The sequence below is a fragment of the Crassostrea angulata genome, chromosome 8 (genome assembly GCF_025612915.1).
Source record: "Crassostrea angulata isolate pt1a10 chromosome 8, ASM2561291v2, whole genome shotgun sequence".
Classification (NCBI taxonomy): Eukaryota; Metazoa; Mollusca; class Bivalvia; order Ostreida; family Ostreidae; genus Magallana; species Magallana angulata.
In genome coordinates this window covers 3,428,476-3,450,676 of record NC_069118.1, presented here as the reverse complement: position 1 = coordinate 3,450,676, position 22,201 = coordinate 3,428,476, and the positions used below count along the sequence as shown (strand labels likewise).

General features: G+C 32.2%; 1 protein-coding gene across 5 annotated transcripts; it reads right to left on the bottom strand.

The window, feature by feature from the left end:
- Window positions 1–649: 649 nt before the first annotated feature.
- LOC128161475 (heat shock 70 kDa protein 12A-like) lies at window positions 650–21,742 on the bottom strand. Of its 5 annotated transcripts, XM_052824753.1 has the most exons (7): window positions 21,291–21,734; window positions 16,448–16,507; window positions 15,777–15,814; window positions 12,992–13,321; window positions 12,676–12,894; window positions 12,369–12,516; window positions 650–3,252 (listed from the first exon to the last, which is right to left on the bottom strand). In XM_052824753.1, the coding sequence occupies exons 4-7, from the start codon at window positions 13,313–13,315 to the stop codon at window positions 2,192–2,194; spliced, it is 1,752 nt and encodes a 583-aa protein (XP_052680713.1). In that variant the 5' UTR covers window positions 13,316–13,321; window positions 15,777–15,814; window positions 16,448–16,507; window positions 21,291–21,734; the 3' UTR covers window positions 650–2,191. The 5 variants fall into 5 exon arrangements, with proteins under 5 accessions (XP_052680713.1, XP_052680711.1, XP_052680714.1 ...); XM_052824751.1 differs by lacking the exon at window positions 15,777–15,814; XM_052824756.1 differs by lacking the exon at window positions 15,777–15,814 and having other exon boundaries at window positions 3,101–3,252; window positions 12,364–12,516; window positions 21,291–21,735.
- Between the last annotated feature and the right edge of the window lie 459 nt (window positions 21,743–22,201).

Here is a 22,201-nt window from a genome sequence, read left to right as displayed (position 1 = left end):
TTTGAAATTTTTAAACCTTGTAGTGACCCTTTTACTGATTAAGAATATGTAATTAGTTTTAAAATCGATCAATGCATTCTCGAGAAATTAAGCGTCAAAGTTCTGAAGCGGAGTCCGAGTAGCTCAGTCGTTATAGTCGTGGACATGGCCCAGGCGACCCGGGTTCAAGCCTCGAGTGCCGCAAAATTTTTTTCTCTTTTTTTCGCTTAGATCTACGATTTTATCTTTGAATTGATAAGTTTAAACTTATCTTTTCAAAAATTGGACGGAAGACCCACTCGTTGCTCGCAACGAGATCGAATCTAGTTATATTTCTGATTTTAATTGTATAGGTAAAAGCACAAAAGACTCAGGGTGATATAAAGATTGGATATTTCTAATCTGTGCGTGCGTCATCTTGACGTTATGTTTTAAATGATACCGTACGCCGTGGTGACAAAACATGTTGATATTAAAATTGGGTAACAGAAATTCCTTTTATGGAAAGAAACTTCGTGTATCAATAAAACAAGTATTGTTGCATAATTTAGTCTGTTAGCAATGACTTCACAGACAAATATGTGATAGCTAGACAACCACATTGTCTTCGTATTTTTTATTGACCCTCGTATGTGGAATATTTAGTTTTTAACAAATTCTTTGATGTTAAAGCTGAACACCGCTCGTAAATAGGCACTGTCCGCCATATTTCTCTTTCAGCACCGCTCTTCCTACACCCCTATATAAGCCATAGACCTCTTAACAGTTCAAAGTATATCGCTGTAGAGGTCTCACCTGTGTGGACGTACATTTTGCCTCACCATGTTACTCGGTCGCGATGAAATTGTCAAGTTTTACGCACTTCTTTCAAACCAGGAGAGTACTAACATCAAATGAACTGGTCATTGCATTATTTACAGACATAACGTGCACATAAATAACAATTAAATGCTTAAAAATCCAAAGACAACGAAAGGAACACTACACGCCGGCCACGAGTTTCAGATGTGCAATCGGGTGTAACGAAATCGAAGGGTTTATATACCAGGTACCTGTGTGACGGTTCCTATTTACGAGCGGTGTTCAGCTTTAATGATATATACAACATTTCAAATCCCTTTACAGTCTTTGTAAATAATCATAGGAAATAAAACCATGTACAAAAAATATTGTTTCAACATTTACGTACAAAATCACCAACAAGGAGAACTGTTAATGTTAATTATCTTGAGGCATTTTTCAACAGGAAAACGTTATATATATAACAAAGCTTTTAGTTATCATACTATTATACAGATTTTGAAACAACAAATCGTAGACAAAAATCACAGATTGTAAAGCATAAGTAGACAAAAATCCAATCTATATAAATATACGAGACAACCCCCCCCCCCCCAAATTGATTTACAAAAGGATGACGTCATAACTTTAAGTGTTATGTTCCTCTAAATTTGTAAACAGCACTGAAAACATATTTAAAATATAAGAAATATAAGAACACTATAAGTATTTTAATTAGTTTTTTTTGTTGAAAATAAGAAAACAGATGTTAATTTTATCAAATATATGTTAAAAGGAATGTAGTTTTACATCTGTTTCTCGCCCAGGATTTCCTCTGTCGTTGTTTACGATATAAAAAATCCGATTCGAGCAACACTACCACGTATACTTTGAATTTCATACTTAACACTTATCAGTAGTTGATCAGTACACAACTTAAAAAGTGCCACTAAAATCTTGTGTTTTGTGTTGCTTTGATGCAATATATCTCTTTTTCTGTGCAAACTGCATAAAAGTTGAGAACCGGAAGTTTACATATTTGATCGAAGAGAATAAAAAGTTCTATCAATGGTTTTTATACTTTCTTTTAGTAGGTGGTCTTGTTATAATCAAAATTAATATTGGTATTCTTAAAATATATGCCCTAGATTAGTTTTTTGTCTAATTTTCAGATAGATAATGTGCAAACGACTGATACAAAATATCCACACATGAGTCATAAGTACATGCACTAAACAATGTAGTAAACAATATCAAGAAAAATATGCAAGTCTTATTGTCTTGATGTCTTTCACTCAACAAATCTGATTAACATAAGTATATATTGTTACCTTGTCTTGATATCTTTCACTCAACAAATCTGATTAACATAAGTATATATTGTTACCTTTGTGTTAGTAACATGAATACGCATAAGCCTTTAGCTTTTAAATCAATCTCCAAGATAGCAAAGAAAAAATTTATTACTTCTTGGTTGCTGTGCTAAGAACATGATTTGCGTTTCTCCAAAACACACATCGATGTAAATGATGTGTTTGGGAAGAAACTCATGACCAGGCGACAAAATATGCCCGATGTAGAAACAATCTTCCTCATCTACATATTTTGGATTTTTCAATGTACTAGCGTACAATTTGAAGTTCCCTTCCTCTTTACAGTCTTTTATATGAAAATGCCTATCAATTTTTCTGTATTCTCCGACCGATACAATTTCATCGATCTCTACTAGTTTACTAAAAAGCCCCCAACATCGAAATTCTCCATTTTCTTCATATTTATGTTTTTCATCGTGTTCAGAAGGCTTGAACTTTTTGTTTACGCAAATGCCGTAGGTATACTTGCTTCGTCTATGTTTTATAAGGTTGGGACTGTGACCGAAAATGACTGCGCCAAACAAAATTGACCATGCTGCTTCTTTAGGGATGATTACGCGCATGTGAGAAAACCTGGATTTAATTCTCTCAATAAGCATTGGAGACTCTGCATAGCCACCAACAAGAATAATAGTAGTAATGTCATTTACACCATTTAGCTGAATAAGTTCTGAAAGATAATCAGCAATTTTTGTTATCGATTCAGCAAAGAAATCTTCGGCATCCTTTGATTTCAATCGGACTTTGTCTCCAGTAAATGAAACGGTCATATGTTTTTCATATTTTGTAAAGACTGTTTTTACTGATTTCAACTCTCTACCGCAATGTACTAAAGAGTAGGTTTCCCCAAATTGAGAGGGAATCCTGACATTAAATTTGCAGTCGGAATTGGGTTTGATTGTTCTTTTGGCCATTTCAAACTCCCTAGAAGCTTCAAAAAATACACTTGGTATGTTTTCATCAATGTACCTTGCAGTATCTTCACCAATGAGGCGTTTGATAAAATCCATATATTCTTCGTCCACCTTTGTGCCTCCCCAGTTCCCTCCAGTTGCTTTAATAAGTTCTCTGACGTGACCGTCCCCCAGCACCTCGTGCGCAGTTATATCAACTGTACCCCCTGTCAAGTGTGAGTTACTTTTTAATTTATTCTTTTACAGCAAACTCAAACACTTTCAATAATTTCGGTGGTATGTTACATGTAGATAAAAAAGTTTAACGCATTGTATCAACCTCTAATGATAAAACGCCGCTTAATGATAGACATATCATTACGCGTTGCAATTGCAACCCCTAATGCTTTAAATTCCTGCATTAAAAGTTGACAATATCAACCACTGATGATAAATCGCCGCCTAATGATACAATTTTATCATTAACCGTCGCGAATGCAAAGCAGACCTAACGCTTAATGAAACAAGTAAAAAGCTACGAGGTCGTCCTCTTATGATACAAACATTTTTATCATTAAGCGTTGATATTGCACTCTTAATGATATAATAACAAACCAAAATGTGAAACTCACACCATTTAAAATAAATCTAGGAAAGAAAGATGGATGGCAGGAAAATTATACATACAGAAAGAAGATTTTATGATAACATATTATCCAATGCAATGTCGTATCATACGGAACAATATCATAATGTAACATATTACACAGCCCAATATTAAATCATGATACAATATTATATAATTAGTATGAAACAATATCATATTATAAGATATAAAAATAAGATTTTGGGATACATAACTTACGTATTATACAATAATGCATCATGTAATGCACTACTGTATCATATTTTATATTAGTATACAATATCGTATCATATTAAACAATATTGTATCATATATTATAATAAATTTTTATATTCTACAATATAGTACATGTATCACATGATTCAATGCAATATCATATCATATTCTACAATATTGTTCTATATGATGTAATGCATTAATAGTGTTATTTTTCTTTTTTAGAGTCACTAGATCAAATTCAGTTAGAAAGGAACAGGATGATGAAATCATTTATTACTTATTTACTCAATAAATATTTGTTATTTTTCAAAGTTAAAGACACTAGAATGTCCGTCGTAAAATACACTAATTTCATGGCCACTTTTACCTTGTTTTACTGAAACTGTTATTTTTTGACAAAACAAGTTTTTTCCTGTTTAAAAACTGAACATACTGACTTTAAAGTCATATTTGATAAAATTTCAATAAATAGCAATATACTTAAAATCGGTTAGAACATTGGCTTTGATTTATGATGAGCCCAAAAAACTCATTAAAGTACATACTTCAAAATTAATTACCGATTTAGACTCTTAAATTCATAAAAATGCAACACCAAAAAACTTTATTTTTTACTGCGAGGGTGTGCACTATCAACTTTACCTCTTTCTTACCATTTCATAGGGTATACTGTGATAAGCAGTGCACCTATCTTCTTTTTAGAATTTTAAAAATATTTCTCTGTTACGAGCAAATAAAATAAATCCCGTTTCCTGCAGTCTCTCTAAAACAGTATTTGTGACAATGACTACTAAAGAGCCGTAAAGTACTGTGGAATCTAACAAATCATGTTTGATGTAATAGATAAAATACACCAAAGCGTCATAGAATCAATTCGATATCATTTATGTAATTATAACAGAGTTAGCAAATCAAAGCAGCAAAACAGTGATCAGTGTTCCGCATATCCTTAAATTTGGTAGAATAAACACCATGGATAGGAATATATAAACTGCTTATATTTAATACCAATTTCTTTCCAAAAGTGAAATAACTGCAAAACTTATACAAAAGGAGATCAATAATTCAAATTCAATTAAACTTTGTTTAAAACATCCTTATTCATAAATGAATATAGCAAATATCAATTTTTAAAAAATCCCCTATGTAGGTATTTAAAGTTAAACACATGTTCTGTGTTGAAATAGAATGATATACACAATTCTTTTATTTAGCAGTGTATTTTTGTATTCTTGCCAGTGCTTTATGAACTTGGTCCATGCGTATATTGTTTTTTTTCTTAATCATTATTAAAGGGTTTGATGCACTTTCAGAATGAATCAATGCAGGATAAAGATATAGTCTGCTAAATTTAATCTTCAAAATTTTATTTAGAAGATGCGTGGTTTTTTAAAAATATTTTTGGCCAACTGATAAACAAATTTTTCCAGCACAAAACTGATTTTTCAAAGACATTTTTTATTAGAAACCAAAACTTTTTAAACAGCTTTAACCATTTTTTAAACACCACAAGATCACGAAATTAGAGGCCTAGGGGTCACATCGTTCACCTGAGCAACACTTTACAAATATGTAAAATATTGATCCTCCGTTGTGGCCCCATCCTACCCCTGGGTGGTCAAGATTTGAACAAACTAGAATTAAAACTATATGAGATGTTTACACGTAAGTTTCAACCGGTTCTTGGTAAGAAGATTTTTAACGATTTTCACAATATACTACTATGTAACATTTTGACCACCTCCCCCACATCTGTGGCCCCAACCCACCACCATGGTCATGATATGACCATATATTTATACAAATATGCATATATAGTTTCATTATTTCCTATTTATCTCCCTTGAAATAGGGTGTAATCCTTCTTTCGTACACACTTGAATTTCCTTGGCCCAAGGGTGATCTGTGCCAAGTTGGTTGAAACTAACCTAGTTATTCTCTAGGAGAATACGTTAGTTTGAACAGTTTACAACGACGACAACAGCGACGAAGACTACAACAAAAAGAAGACAATTTTTTATCGAAAAAAAACTCACTTGAGCTTTCGGCTCAGGTGATATAAAATTGTATAACCTTAGATATGTGTTTCCTTTGTTTCTATATATTATCTAAGCTTTTTGTATAATCTATCACTATTTTTTATTAGGGCAAATTCCAGTCATAAAGTATGGTAGAGTATGAATGGAAAATAACGTGCAAATATGTTATTTTTCATGGTCAATTACTTAGGGATAAATGAGTACAAAACAAAGAAGATGGTTGAATAAGGCGTGTAAACTGTCTATATGAGGATAGATAAGAATCTTAAAAAAAACAAATCTCATAATTTCTTTCTAAATAATTGAAAACAATGTATATTTACCATAACTTCAATTTATAACCCATAGATTTGTTAAATATTTGGAATAGGTTGATTTAAACTGACGTGTGCGTGTCAAAACCTCCAAATAGTGTCATTTGTAGAACTTCAGCGCCTTTTCTTTTATATAGTGGGTCTGAGCTCCATCTTTTTGTCATAGTCTATAAAAGGTTTAAAGGATATCAAACCGATTTTAATCAACGAAAACGTGGAGAGATGACCAACTATACTTTAAAGATGCCATTCTGTATCGCAACAATTACACGTTTTAGAAAAATAATACGTAAGTCCGTAAATTTGTGGTTGAAGTCGCATATAGCATTTAACAATGGGTGTATGTTGTGACTGAAATGGCTCAGTGGTTAGAGCACCAGACATTAGGTACCATTACAGGCCTAAGGTTTGCGCTTGTGGGTTCGATACCACCAAAACTTTAGAAATTGTTTTTCTTATCGTTTTTTAAAATACTCAAAACTGAATATAGTTAGAAATTGTGCTTTTGTAAACTTGTATTATAACATTATAAAGTATATTTAGTTGGAAAAAATTAAATTTGAAATTCTATTTTACGACTAAACCAAATGGGCATTTGCGCTATTTTGTTCCCCATCTTCTTTCGTCATGGTATTATTTAATCATTTTTTTTTCCCAGATACAATCGTGCAATATGAAATAACATAAACAAAACACACATCGTATGAATTCAAGAAAGGTCTTCCTTGAAGACTTTGCTTCTGAAGTTTTTCTTACAATATCTATTTACCGTATGTAAAGAGCATATGCTGAAGCCAATGCAGGTGTAAAGAAGAATAATGACCCCCGTAAAATAATGACCTTTGGTTATTTTTCGACGTAGCATAATGCCCCCCCCCCCCCTTGCTGTAGAATAATCTGAAGAAAATAAACCCAGGGGTTATTTCTCTTCATGTTAAACATGAAGAGAAATGACCCCCGCTGTAAACAAGAATAGAAATGAGTTACACCGTATCCTAGATATCTGACTTTGAATTACTTGAATTTTCACACTGCTCAGCTTATTGTGAAGTTATAAACACCTTACTTGTAAAAAAATCGCTGTATATAGTTTGTCCTATCTGTAGCAGACACACACAAACATACTTTCATTTCCACAAATTGATTGTTAACAGTTACGTCCCTTCTCTCGTCGACATATTGCGGGAAATGACGCTGCATTTTTGTATAAATCGGCTGAATTATACTTTACACTTAACATTAATAATTCTAAACAACATGTCATATACCTTTATTATTTCAAAAAAATATGCACAGCTTGAATATCTTTTATAAATTATTTTATCGCGATTTTTCAAATGCATCGGCAAATTTGCAAATCTAAATGTGTCCATTTAGGTCATCTGAAATTTGTCATTTTTTTTTAACTTTTCACAACGATATTGTGGTAAATGGTTAGCCGTATCTCCCTTTTATCTAGAGTGTACATCAAACGAATTACAGGGTAGTGCAGGAGATTTATAGGACTATTATTTTCAGGTCTCAAATTTGGGTTTTACAGATACAACAAGGTGGTTTCGAACGGTTTATATCTCTTTGGTTTTGATCACAAGACGCATTTATATTTCTTATCCAGGCGATCATTACTGCCTCCGAAGTTATCAATGCTCCTACAAATTATTGATGCATTTATCATCTTGATGTTAATTAAAGTATGCCGATGATAAAGTATAATTATTTCCTGAATGAGTACTCTCAGTACTTTGATGATTTTCCTTATTGGATGTTAGCTTCTACTGGCTTAATGGCAGCTGTTAGCGGCTGCTAACTTCAGGATGGTTATAATGCCTAACAATGGAATTAACTTTTTATAATTTTGGTTTCAGTCTGCTTGAAAAACCGGTACATTGAACCAATGTAGATTAAAACATGGCATGCGCTTTGTTTACAGGTAAAGAACTGTTAGCTCTGTAATTCGCTTATAACTCTACGAGTGACACTCATTTCTACTGTAAATTTGAAAATCAAAGCAAATTTGTTATAGAGTAGCATAGAGAGCTATTTCGTACATTTTCCCAGCAATTTTAATTTAAGAGGTTTTAAACATACATATTAAGTTTAAAGATACCACTGATGCTATGATTTAACGAGCATAAAATAATTCCATCTCTAATCATTCTCTTAGAAATCAAAATTGCTATTTTGAAAACCAGGGTGCAATAAATGAAATAAAAACCTTCTTTAATCTATCCCTACGTAAAGATGTTTTGCAATTAAATTACTGTTTTAAAGAATTACTGTGCAAATATTTTTCAATATTAATATTTCAATCAGACTAACGCATTTTAATTACATTTATGCATCATTGTAATTGTTTTAAAAGAATGTTATGTTCAATATCTCTTTACTAAAGATTTTAGTTTAAGTCAAAAGAGGACGCATATACACGTGGATGTAGTCATTTACAGTACAATCATAATGCATTATTATTTGGTTTGGGGAGGAGTTCAATAAATGTGATTTTCATTGAGTTTTATAGATGTTTATAACGTTTCCTTATATTTTATTATAACCACCATAGACATTAAAGACATTCACAACAAGTCGGACGTCCAATGCATATCAGTGTTCTACATTTAGATATATTATTATATCATTAAGAGTGCAATTTCAACGGTTAATGATATAATGTTTGTATCATTAGGGGTTGACCTTGTAGCTTTTTGCTTGTTTCATTAAGCGTTAGGTCTGCTTTGCATTTGCAACGCTTAATGATAAAATTGTATCATTAGGCGGCGATTTATCATTAGTGGTTGATATTGTCAACTGTTAATGCAAGAATTTATAGCTTTGGGGGTTGCAATTGCAACGCTTAATGATATATATATATATATATATATAATTAACTGCCGTCATGAGAAAAGGGCCCTTATCTTTTGACGTCACAATGCTCAGAAAACGACGTCAAAGTTGCGGCATTGTAAACGCAGTTTTTTATTTTCTGTTTCTATTTTTTTCTGCGTCTGTGTTATGTTTTCTGAATAATTAGAGTTTGGTCTGGTTTTTATACCGCAATTAATATTTTTTTTTAGTCAAATAACACATGTTGATTTAAAAAAATAAACATTTGATAAATGAAATATACACATGTAACGTCAATATCTACACATTTCGAACGCGTAATATTGCATACTAATTGATGCTGAGACGTCATAAAATTGCTGCTTTTGCATCCGCTATGAAACTAAAACACCACATTTTACATTCTAGTTTGTGATAAAAATATGCTCTAATTGGAAATCACTTTTTTATAAATCATTGTTAGAAACTATAAAGACAGTCTCGCATACTCGTATAATTGAATGCGAGACCGGTCGTGGATTTCCGATGATGACTTATAAAGTAATCTGAGTAAAATTATGTTTCCATGAACAATACATGTATGATTTAATAAAGTAAAAAAAAACCACACTGCACACTCGTTGTTGATAAGAGGGGTTGAAGGCTGAGACATACAGAATCGATGCAGAGCAGTATTGTTCAATAATCGGGAGACGATTCTACAATTTTTTAAATTAGTCGGAAGGAACACGAGAGAAGCGGCTATGTCTCAATCATAGTGGTACTGCCAACATACAAAATAAATTCTTGCATATTCTATTACAATTTAGGAATTTGCGATCAAATTTTGAAATTATTTAACGAATTAAAAAGCTATAACTAACGGATAAGAAGAGTTTGAAAGCGTAAAAATCTACTCTTATATATCGCATTTGATTGCATGGAAAAATCTTATTCTTAGTGACATTTTCTTGTAAGCACTTTAATGAAACAACATAAAAGTATATATACCTGTACGAATGAAAAATTTGTATATTGTTTGAGCGCAACATATTTTGTCTTCTGCAATTTAACAACCCAAACCCACATGTTGTGTGTACTTTTTGAGCTAACTTACATTAAAAAAAATATGTCATAACATGCCTGAAAACTCAACACATTTTCATGGATTTATAGCATTTTATATGATTATATTCATCTCAAATCAGTTACGTACATGATTCAAAATTCCTTAAATTAAACAGGTTTGTAAACGCAATCATTATACTACTATACGTTTGATATCAAGTCGATAAAATCGCCGTTTTATAAATCAATTCATGTTGATCGATAAATATAACGACATTTACAATTAATAACCTGCATGGCCGTACAATTCACCTTCATTGATGATGGTTTCTCATCTTTTCTTTTTTATACAAGAAACAAATTTCGATGATACTGCAGTTAATGTTTATGTGTTTGTTACAATGTATAGCAATAAAAAAATCCGAGAATCGCGATATTTCTAAAAATTCGGAATACCGTATGCAACTTTATGCATTCTATAAACGTCTATCATTTAATTTGTCATTTTGCTTAAAATTGATAATCACTTGGCCGATATTTGTATTCGATGAGAGAGAGAGAGAGAGAGAGAGAGAGAGAGAGAGAGAGAGAGAGATTTATTCATCATCGTGTAACATCAATAATAAGAAAATTAAATTTATAGTGAACATGTAAAATTGTTACTTCTCACTGAGTAGCTACGTCTACCGGCACTGTACTACCAATAAATGCAAAAGATGCAGAAGTCTTATTGAAATTTATTTGCAACCTTGCATTTTGAAAGAAAAGTAGATAATGCTTATATATATTTAATTATTTAACCGATACGATTATGGTTTATAAAAGTCGCATCACAAAAATACAACGGTACGCGTGAACTTACAAAGCAATTGAATAGAAGTGTAGATTCAGCACGTGGGATGGCTTTTGTATTTTGTTGGTCTGTCGTATTTGATACACTTAATTAGGGGTACGAGTATATATATACATAAACAAAAAGTAGCGATCAATACCGAAAAAATTAACGTAACCTGCGTTCTGTAATTTCGCTATCTTTATAGCCCGCATGTATCACCGAAGAAAGCTTCTTTTTGTTTATATTCACATCTTTCATTTAATAAATAAATAAATAAATTGAATTGACCGTAAAAAGTAATTAAAAGTCACTATATTATTGTTAATGTACACCAGTACGTTAGATAAAAGCTGTAGCCAATGCGTCTTATATGGTATATGGTTTGGCATCATCGTGATTATATAGTTCGTGCAATCCGTGATTTTTCTTAGGTTGCTGAAGATTTTGACCGATCGGTAAACTGCATGGTTAGAACTGGACCGAGTAGATTTCAGTCCTGTCTGTTTATATACAGCTGTGAATTACAATCAAATTTGTAAGAAATAGAGGGAATCATACTTAGTGGATGTAAATTTGAATCTATAAATATAAGATGCCATTTTTGTTAAAATCTTTTTTCTCAAATCAACTGTCCACATTCTTGTAGTTGAGACAGTCGAAGTCGATTTTTTTCCATCGGTAATTTTATAAGAATTAAGTGTTAATAACATATAAAAGAGAAGAGAAATCATGACAATAATTCAACACCATAACATCCGAGTTTCAAAAACAGCTATAATTGATTTTAAACTTGCATCAGAATTATGAAGATACTTAAAAAGTTATGTCAATAAATATGCGACAACATTTCCGTGCAAAAGGTTAAAAAGGTTTGGGATAAGTTTGATATTTGTTTTCCTTATATATCCTTTATCGATCTATCTTATGTTCGGAGAGGAGGGAGGGGGGGGGGTTATTGCATGTGGGGTCATCAGAAGTGTGCAAAACATTAACTATATCTGGATATTTAAAATATTTTGACCTCTTTTGTTAAAATTGTGACAAATCTAGAATTGTAGAAAATTTTACTCTACTTCAAACAATTAAAGACGTTGAAAGGAAGTATAGAAGAAAAAAATTATTGCAAAAAAAAAATGACGTTCATGACGTCGTGACGTTTTCGACGAGCTACGTCAAAGTCGTGTTAACATCTTTTACTAAAATTGTCATAAAATGCTTAAAATACACAAGATCTTGGATATCTTAGTATATTTGTATTCAGAAAGAGTTGACTAATCAGAATTGACAAAAAAGTGAGTTTGTGAAATTTTGACCTTAAGGGCCCTTTTCTCATGACGACAGTCAATATTTTTATCATTTAGCGGCGCTTTATCATTAGAGGTTGATACAACGCATACCATACCCCCAACATCCACAACAATGTATTTTGAGCCGGGAGCAAATGTCTCGAAGTCGTCAGAAATTCTTTTCCCTACAGGAAGATGTTTAACATACAGAGCCGCAGCTTCAGGTTCTAAAGCTATCGTCAACATACCAGAGTCTATTCCAGCCTGTAATAAACAACTAATTCATATCAGATATCAATATGGCGGAGTGTTTAGTTAACAAACATGTTTTTAATTTTATTGAACACTTGTTGTCCCGATTTGTTAAGTAATAAAGCAGAGTTTTCTTTAAAGTAATTAAAAATACATAATATAAGGGAACACCTCTATTGCAGATTTCCTCATAAATGCTTTTGCGGGATCAGACCAGATTGCTGGCACTGTGACAACCCATCTTATATCAGTCATTTTAATATCGGCTTGTTGTTTCCTCACTTCATCAAACAGTGAATTCACTAAAAATCTGAGTGATTCGGAAAACACTTTTCGAGCAGACATAGTCTTTCCAGTTTCATCTTCAACTATTATTTCTTGGACTTCTGACTTTAAACAGGAAACGGGCGTAAATCATACGCGAAAAAAAAATTCATATTGGATAATACAAGAAACAGAACGATTCAAATGAAATATACATGTTTACCTGTATTTCGTAAAGAGACATTTTAAATCTTCTGAAAAAATACCAATTTTCATGTTCATTGTCAAGTATCAGGTCCAAATATTTAGCCTCTGCCTCAAAACCAAATTTGTCGAATATTTTTTCTTCAGTGAACAAAATGCATGTGGAGGTTTTGTTATACGGCATTGTGCTGATAGGATCCACCCAGTGCTTTATGCTAATGTTCCCTAGGTTTCTTGGGTCTTTAAAAAAATCATGCTTTGTGGAAAAAGCGTATCCTGAGAATGTTGTTCCAAAGTCGATTGCCCCCACTATGAGATAATCCTTTGGTTGTGCGTTATCCATCTGAATCTTCAAAATACAACTAATTTATATATTTATAATGCAATGATTTTAAATAGCAAAGAATCATTGAGATTTTGAAAGCTTAATATTTCATTTTGTAGAACAACAATATTTACTCTGAGAATGATGCTTTGTAAAGCAAATAGTTTTCGTAAAATTGAGTGTACAATGCTGCAGATGCATTATGATGAAAAATTTTTAAAAATGTTTGTCATTGCGCATTGCTTTCATTCTTTTCTATTGTAAATGCTACCATGGCTACAACTAGTTAATATTAGGTAGCATAGGGTAAGCCAATTGAAGTCTGACGAGTTCGTGCTGACAATGATGGTTAAGCTTCGATCAATACTGAAATAATCTTCACAAGTACCAAAATCATGTGACGAAAGCAAGAGGGCATTTAAAGAAACACTAAAGTTCGTTTTGTGCAAATATTATGAAATGAGAATTTTCCCATATTTTATTATAAAGTTTGCAAATATTTCTGCCATGTAATATCTAAGATTAATAACCGTCCATACAGAAAATATTGATAGCTTAGCCTTTTGCATGTGCATTTATTGTAAAAACGAGGGTGAATAGATCACGAGTTTTGACAATTTGGCTAATTTTTCTGTTGATGTTCACTGCATGAAATACTCGTGAATAGTGAAAGTTTAAGTTACACTGAGAGCACAAATTTTGAGCTGACCAATATACTTCTAAAAATGGTAGTAGCCAATGTATCATTTAAAGGCAAATAGGCTGATAACAATTTTATATAACAAGAGGCAATTGTCCTTAACGGTCACCTGAGTAGCATATAACCCATCCACAAACTTGTCGAGGAGTCTCATATATGCATTTAATTAGTTTTCATTCTGGAGTAGAAAAATTATAAATCTGTAATAACAACCACCTCCCTGCCTGAAATCTTTCAAACAGAACTATGAAACCTATAATTTTGGTAAAAAACTAAAAGATTTGGTCTACAAAATCATGAATTCAGTTTTCCTCTCAGGTGTGTGGGAGTAGAAAAGAAAATTTTTAAACATTATATGCATTAACACCTATACATCCATTTTGGCCCTGCCCTAGAGTCAAAACCCATACTCCAGGGGACATGAAATTTAAAATTTTAGTAGAGGACTTCCTGGTAAACATAATTATGAAGTCAGTTTTTCATACAGATGTGTGAGAATAGAGAAGAAGATTTTTAAACATTATATGCATTAACACTATATTCCCCCCCCCCTCCAAAGTCCTGAACCCCTGACCCAGGGGCGATGAATTTCACAATTTTGGTAGAGGAGTTAGTGGACATCATAACCATGTATTCAGTTTTTTGCCCACATGTGTGGGAGTAAAGAAGAAGATTTTTAAAGATTTAATACATTTTTACTATATGGCCATATTGGCCCCACCCTAGAGCCCGAACCCCTGACACAGGAGTCATGAATTTCACAATTTTGGTAGAGGGCTTCAGGGACATTATAACCATGCATTTAGTTTTTAATAAAGATACATGGGGGTAGAGAAGAAGATTTTCTAAGAGTTGATACATTTTTACTATATGGCCATATTGGCCCCACCCTAGAACCTGAACTCCTGACACAGGGTCAAGAATTTCACAATTTTGGCAGAAGGTCTCGTGGACATCATAATCATGCATTTAGTTTTTAACAAATATATATGGGAGTAGAGAAGTAGATTTTCTGAGATTTAGTACATTTTAACTATATATGGCCATATTGGCCCAACCCTAGAACCTGAACCCCTGACCAAGGGGTCATGAATTTCACAATGTTGGTAGAGGGCTTCAGGGACATTATTATCATGCATTTAGTTTTTAACAAATATATATGGGAGTAGAGAAGAATATTTTCTAAGATGTGATATATTTTAACTATATATGGCCATGTTGGCCCAACCCTAGAGCCTGAACCCCTGACCCAGGGGTCATGAATTTCACAATTTTGGTAGAGGGCTTCATGGACATCATAACTATGCAACCTGTTTTTTCCTCGCATGTGTGGGAGGAGAGAAAAAGATTTTTGAAAATTTGCCTTTTTTTGCATATTTGGCACCGCCCATGGCTTCCCAGGGGTGGTAGAGCCATGAATTTTACAATTTCGATTCTTCTTACCATAGAGATGCTTAACATCAAAAATGGTAACGATTGGCTTAGTAGTTTTCAAGAAGAGGTTAAAAATGTAAAATTGTTAACGCACGACGACGGACGAAGGCCATTTGCAATAGGTCACCTGAGTGACTCAGGTGACCAAATAATTTTATAAAAATGACAATTTACATTATTATGTTTACTCTTGGCGAATAATTGAAGAAAAAGTATCAAAGATAGACGCAGATATAAACAATCAAATGCTTTGTTTGTTGTTTTGTATGTGTTTCATTGCAGATAAAAATTTGTAATGGATATCAATATCATATCGATGAGATAACTAAGTTACACAAGACTTACAAGATTTATCTCGACATTTGAAGTCCATTCATATTGGCCTTTAAAACAATATAATTCACCAAATTCATTCAAGAGAAGAAAAAAAATAAAAAAAATAAATGTGTTTTGCAACAATTTAAAGTTTGACTTCGTATTAAACGGCGACGTAATTGGTGCAACAGCAGAGGTAAAGACTCATGTTTCCGCGTATTTAACACCCATGCATATTGTTCGTTTTAAGTTCGATTATAGTAAACGCGTACTTACCACCAACGTAAATAACCAATTTTACAACATATTACCGTAAAGGGGTTTAACGACTCAATTACGGGAAATTTTTTTGACGTCGTACATCGCGCCGCTTGACTGAAATTGGTATAACGAATTATTTTTTTGTTCTCAAGAATTATATGAATAAGGTATTTTGAATTGCTTTTATATTGTTTGCAAAAAAGGCCGTTGAACAGAACATGGAAGTGAATTTGTAGTTGACAGAGTTTAAGTTATGAGTTCTGTCTTCGAATTCGTAACTTCCGAATAACCCCAGTCTTTCAAAGATAATGGTGAAAAACAAATGAAAGTTGATGCGTAAGTTCTAGTATTGATAAACATGATTTTTTTAAATTCTTTATTTTGAAGAGAAGCATGAAAGAATAAATTGCAACACAGTTCGTGAATTATTTGGTACTCACATGTTCTGCCATACTCGTTGTCCCTTCTTATAATGATTAAAACTGCAGTATTCCTTTGTCCTAAAAATGGAGTTAAATTACACGTAAGACTTTGCTGAAAGAAGATTCTTTTCTATTTAAAGGCCAAATATACTTTTATATGATAAATGATCTTTAAAAATCAATGATGTAACCAGGCACAAACAAAGTGCATGCAATGGAAACTAATGGTCGTTCAGCAATCTTGAGGCACTCAAGGAGTCTTTAATAAAGCCAAGTGAGAACTCATAGATTTAGATAATTTCAATTCTAATTTTAATGTTAGTCCTAAAAATAAAGATTTTTAATATCTGAGTCTAAGAAAGAGCACTAATCAAATGGAAGGCATTTGATTATTCATTTATCTGTCTATGAAATGGTTGGTTTGAACGTATTTAACAGCATAATTATATACAAAGGATCGAACAACTTATCGAATTATTTCCATAAAAATAGATTACATGTTTTGTTATAAAGATGCAAAGTTTTATGAAATCCGTTGATATTTTCATTGTACACCTCAGCAGTGCTGCGTATATCTGTGAAGTTAAGGTCAAGATATCTAGTAAAAGATTTCAGAGCGTCTGATTGGTGCTAGATCTATTCAAAGGTTAATCAAAAGATATTTTTTCCCGTACTTACTGGTCATGTAAATATTTATTATTACATTTTATTTCTTTATTTAAATAATCTCATAATCTCAATATCAATTAAAAATCCTTTAAAGATAATTCGGATTTTCTACAATACGTCAAAAGAATATTCTATGCCGTTTTTGAGGTAAATGTAGGCATTCCGGATATATTTCATTTGTCATAATTAAAAAAAAATGAGATAATGGCTGATTTTTTTCACATTTCATTGAAAATAACATTTTAATATATGGTTTATCTTAGTTGGTGTTTTTAACGCTTAGCTTGGATACACCGTATAAAACCAAGCTATTGTTACGAAGCACTGTTAAATATATTCACATTTAAAATGTTAGAGCTATGCAGATTCCTTTCCTTTACTAAACGTTGACATTTAGACTGTTATTGATGTCGAAAGAATACCTACGCTGAAGATGTTTGTACTGGAATGCTTTCGCATTTTCAACCAAATAAAAAGTACTTTGGCAACCCATGTGATGTTTCTTACTTCAATATCAGTCGGTTGACGTTGCATTGTCAAGGAGAGACTGTTAAAGGTATCTGAGTTTATCATTTAAAATAATTAGACATAACGAGACCGAGTACAAATCGAGTACGCACGCTTTTGCGTTTAATTTGTATTGTGACGTCAACTTTTTGCTTGGTTAACGCCATGGCGTAATAGTTTCAATTGCGGATATTCAGCGAAATTTGTTAAGAATAGCTCGTTTGAAGCGTAAAATTGATATTATATTGTGGAATAAATATTAATGTCTCGAAGTATAAGCTAAATGTGGGATCGGGTCGAAAACGTGAAGAAGGTTTAGCAAGCCTAGCCCTCTGTCACATTTTCCTAACTCGCCTAAATATAGCTTAATTCATATATTTCAAGACAGTAACTATGTATTTTATATTAACGACCCTTAATATGAGATGTTATACTTTTTATAACTTAGATATGTTTGAATGTTTTAATAATACTATAAAGATCACCATTTCCGCCTTTGTCAAATAAAAAATAGCCATTATCTGACAAATCTGGGAAATTTGGCATACAAAAAACAACTTTGATAAGACCCCTGGAACAAACAAGGAGTTAAAGGTTTTTTTTTATTTGACCATTTCATACCTTTTGACAATGACTTCAATGTGTAGAACAGAAAAAAGAAATCTCTAGGTCAGAAGTTTAAAAAAAAATGGAAAAAATGTGCAAAATTGATACATTTCAAGCAATATCCCAAAGGGTCCTATGTTAAAAATGAACAAACTTTGAAATAACCCTTAAACAAATGGTGTGGTAAATGTCTTATTTTTCATTCTTAAAATAATAGTTATATCAGTAGAAATTCATGAAAAAATGTTATTAAAAATCTAAGGTAAAACAAATTTGACCCGGTCTTGTTAAGTAGAACAGTAGAGGCAAAAAAAAAAAACGCGGAGAAATTATGGCAAGCAATTATTTTTAAAAAGTACCTTATAAGTGTGTATTTAGCATTCTGGCATTCCATTTGCCATTAATTTTTCTTTAGAATGACCGCCTTTATGATTGCACTAACAAACTCTACAAAAAGTACATTCTCAATATGCTCACCATAAGTAACCTTCCTTATTTCTCTTAGTAATTGACACTCCGACATCGGCAACCACAGGAGAACCAGAAAAAAAGGTATGAAATATAATGCTATTTATCTAAAATGTTATTGTAGCTTTGAAGGATTACCTGCTTTGCTTTTGTGATTTAAAACGACAATAAGATAATATACTTTACATTAATGTTTGCTTTGAATCATTTTAACTAGAAACGAATGCTTAGTTGCATTTTATATAGATGTAATGGATTCAATTAAATGAAATTGTGACTTAATTTAGTGTTGAAAATAAAATTTATCTAATGAGACGTCTTAGATTAAACAGCTAAAAATGACGCAATTATTATGATTGTGATACACGTTATTGTGAAAAGGTATCTCCCAAAATTGAAAAATTATGAAATTTTTAAGAAGTAAAGCAAAAAATGACATCAAAAACCATCATAACCCGAACAAATGGTATGCTAGAGTTAAAGTCCATTTTTAATTTTGAGTTAGGTTATTAAAAGCATTGAGTTAAAGGACACAAAATCTGTACACCTGACTTATGTGATTATACTGATTCATTGTGACTCATTGTTAAAATCGGGCGACAGCATTTGGTCTATCCTTAACCAGATTCCTAGGGTTATGGGGTCAGAGCCTTATACAGATATTTAATATTTTCCATTTGATGAAGAACTTTTCTCCCTTTGTAATGCATTTTATTTAAATAATTAGACGCAGGCTCAATGAGGCTCTATGAGCCTCATCTATTGCTACCGGTCAGATTGCATGTGACATCGATAATGAGCTTGGTGGATTCGACGGACACCACCAAGCGGCAAAATTTGCAAGATTAGTTTAGAATTCATTTCTTAATGTTATTTTTGAAATTAATATGTATTTGCAGTTACAAAATAAGCAATTAATAGACATATGTGGCAATAAATAAACATACGTCAAATTCCCAGTAAATATGAAAATGCATGAGTTTAGGGTTCCTCAGATCCAACTAGTGTTGACCGAAATATTGAATAATTATGAGATTCAATGGATAAACATATAGTTCTTTATCTCTATTGTATATTACATGCGCATTATGAATTTTCTGAAGACGCATCTTTCTATGAATAGCTACCACCCCCTCCCCCGACATCGATACTATTAACATGATTAATCAACAAGTTGAACCACTGCTATATGAAGCTTGAATATTATCCAAAGTAGTACTGTCAGCCGTGATTGTAGTATGGTATATTTTATTTCAGTTTTACTTTGCTTAATTTTTACGATAACTTTTGTTATTATTGACTATGACCAGTAAAGCGTTTGGCATGAATACTAAACCTTATATAACGATAATGAAACAAAGAAATTAAACATCCAAATTTCACCCTTTAACGCAAAAAACCCCACAGTTAGTGGGTGCAAAGGTAGAGTACCCAGGCCACGTGTGGTGAGGCTTGATTAATACTGCTGATAAGGGTATTGCGCTTGAAGACATGTTAAAGCATTTAAAGAAACATTAAGGCTAATTCTCCTCATCTTGGTTATTTCCCTTTTTAAAAGAACATAAGTCATGCATGTACTTTATCAGCTCGCAATTGCGTGATAAAGATTTTTTTTCGGTATTCGAAATCTAGATCTCAAATTTTGTTTACACCACATGAAAAACTTGTAGAAACTCGTAACCCCTTGCAAAACGTTACGCTGTTTGATGTTTACAATCGATGCGTTAAGCTGTCGGTCAAAAGGCTAAGCTAGCAAAATGTATTGCTTGGACCGTCTGAACTCATTAATTTAATGGTAAATTGAGAATTTCAAATTTTACAAAGCAATATTTTAAAATTTATATAAGTTATGGGAAAACTAATTTTTATGACATTTGCGCACAGTTAGCTTTAACGTCTAAAAATGATTAAATATATATGTAATAAATATTTCATCTCCACAACTTTGGGAAACGCTTAGAAATATATCTGATCACTCTCTACAATCGAATAATACATTCTGCAAAAGAAAACGGACGACAACTTTGCGAGATTAAGAACATCAATCTATTACTTAACATACGGGGTTTTCCAGCACGAACGAATTTTTTTATAAAAAAAAATAGCTGTTCAAGAGTTTTTATTGATAATTTATCATAAATTTTAGTATAAATTGTGAATCATTATATTATAATCGTTACTAACAAATTTTCGAAAAAGAGGAGAAACAGAAAATTAAATATTTACTTCTATGGGCAGGAGAAAAGAGCCGATATGTTTAGTCGCTATAGCTGATGGTATTCTTGGAAATGGCAAATCAAAGAACAAACGTGCAGTTCTTCACAGAACCCTGTTAGACAAGCCATATTGCCAAATAAAATACCATCATTCAACTGAAGACCTCCTTGTTGCTTGCAATGAGATCGCACTTAGTTTAAAATGATTTTCTGTGTGGCTATTTTTAATTCTTAAATCAAATGCTATCATTCCATGACATTCCCGAACAAGAAACAATTAGGCCTAAGTGATTTATTCAAAGACACTACTCCATTTGTTACGTAAAAGCTTTCTTAATCACTATTTTGACCATGCAGATTGGTATTTAAATTGTAATTTGTAAATTGTAACTTACCTTTTTTGTAACCAGGAATTAAAATCCAAAACGAAAGTTGGTATTTCTTTATTATACCTCTACTTAAATTTCACTATTTAAGAGTAATTCGATATATTTCGCTGATTCCCCGAGAATCGCTGTAAACAGACTGATTCCCTGTAAAAAGATGTGTCGGTTCAATGAACAGACACACTCCTATTCGGAACACATATCAGTTTCTTTTCATCGGAGGAAAAATTCCAAAATATTCCGTTGCAACGTCTAATTTCAACGTCTCTTGGCTATACGTATTTTAAATCTTTTTGGTAAAGCATAACTTGTCTACGTCACAGTTCATCGCGCGTGCAATTTGATTACATTTATTTTGACGTTATAACTAGATGGATATACACGAAGAATTATATTAATTTAAACGTTTTCTGATTGATTGTTTGTATCGGTATAATAAAACAGTTAAAGTATACCATAATTCGCCTCGTGAAGTAGACTTCCTCCCGGGGAACTGGAATCTTGCTGACTCCCTCAATGGTATACTTTAATTGATTATTAGTTTATGAAATCAAAATACTCACATTACATATATCCGGGCACATTTGATATATATCAAAAACGTTTCAATAAATTGTCATTATTACGAACTAAATAGACATATTAAGTCATTATTATTTTCAAATAAATTTAATAGCTTTATAAGCGTATTGATATTTAAGATTAACTGTTGTACACACAGGCACCTGACTTTATATATTTTAATGACTTTATATATTTATAATTATATTTATATATTTATATCATAAAAATTGATACCCTCTATCTAATAATAGACAAGGTACACTTCTCCACCATATAAGATTTATGTAAATACTTGCACCTCAGCAAGAGGTTGGGAAATATCAGTAAAAATATTTTGGTAGGTCATGACGTCGACG

What these genes read in the sequence shown, in the direction of transcription:
- LOC128161475 (XM_052824751.1), bottom strand. An exon ending in TGTCTCTTTACGAAATACAG is followed by an intron (nt 12,895 to 12,991) that starts GTAAACATGTAT and finishes TCCTGTTTAAAG; the next exon opens with TCAGAAGTCCAAGAAATAAT. An exon ending in TGAGGAAATCTGCAATAGAG is followed by an intron (nt 12,517 to 12,675) that starts GTGTTCCCTTAT and finishes TGTTTATTACAG; the next exon opens with GCTGGAATAGACTCTGGTAT.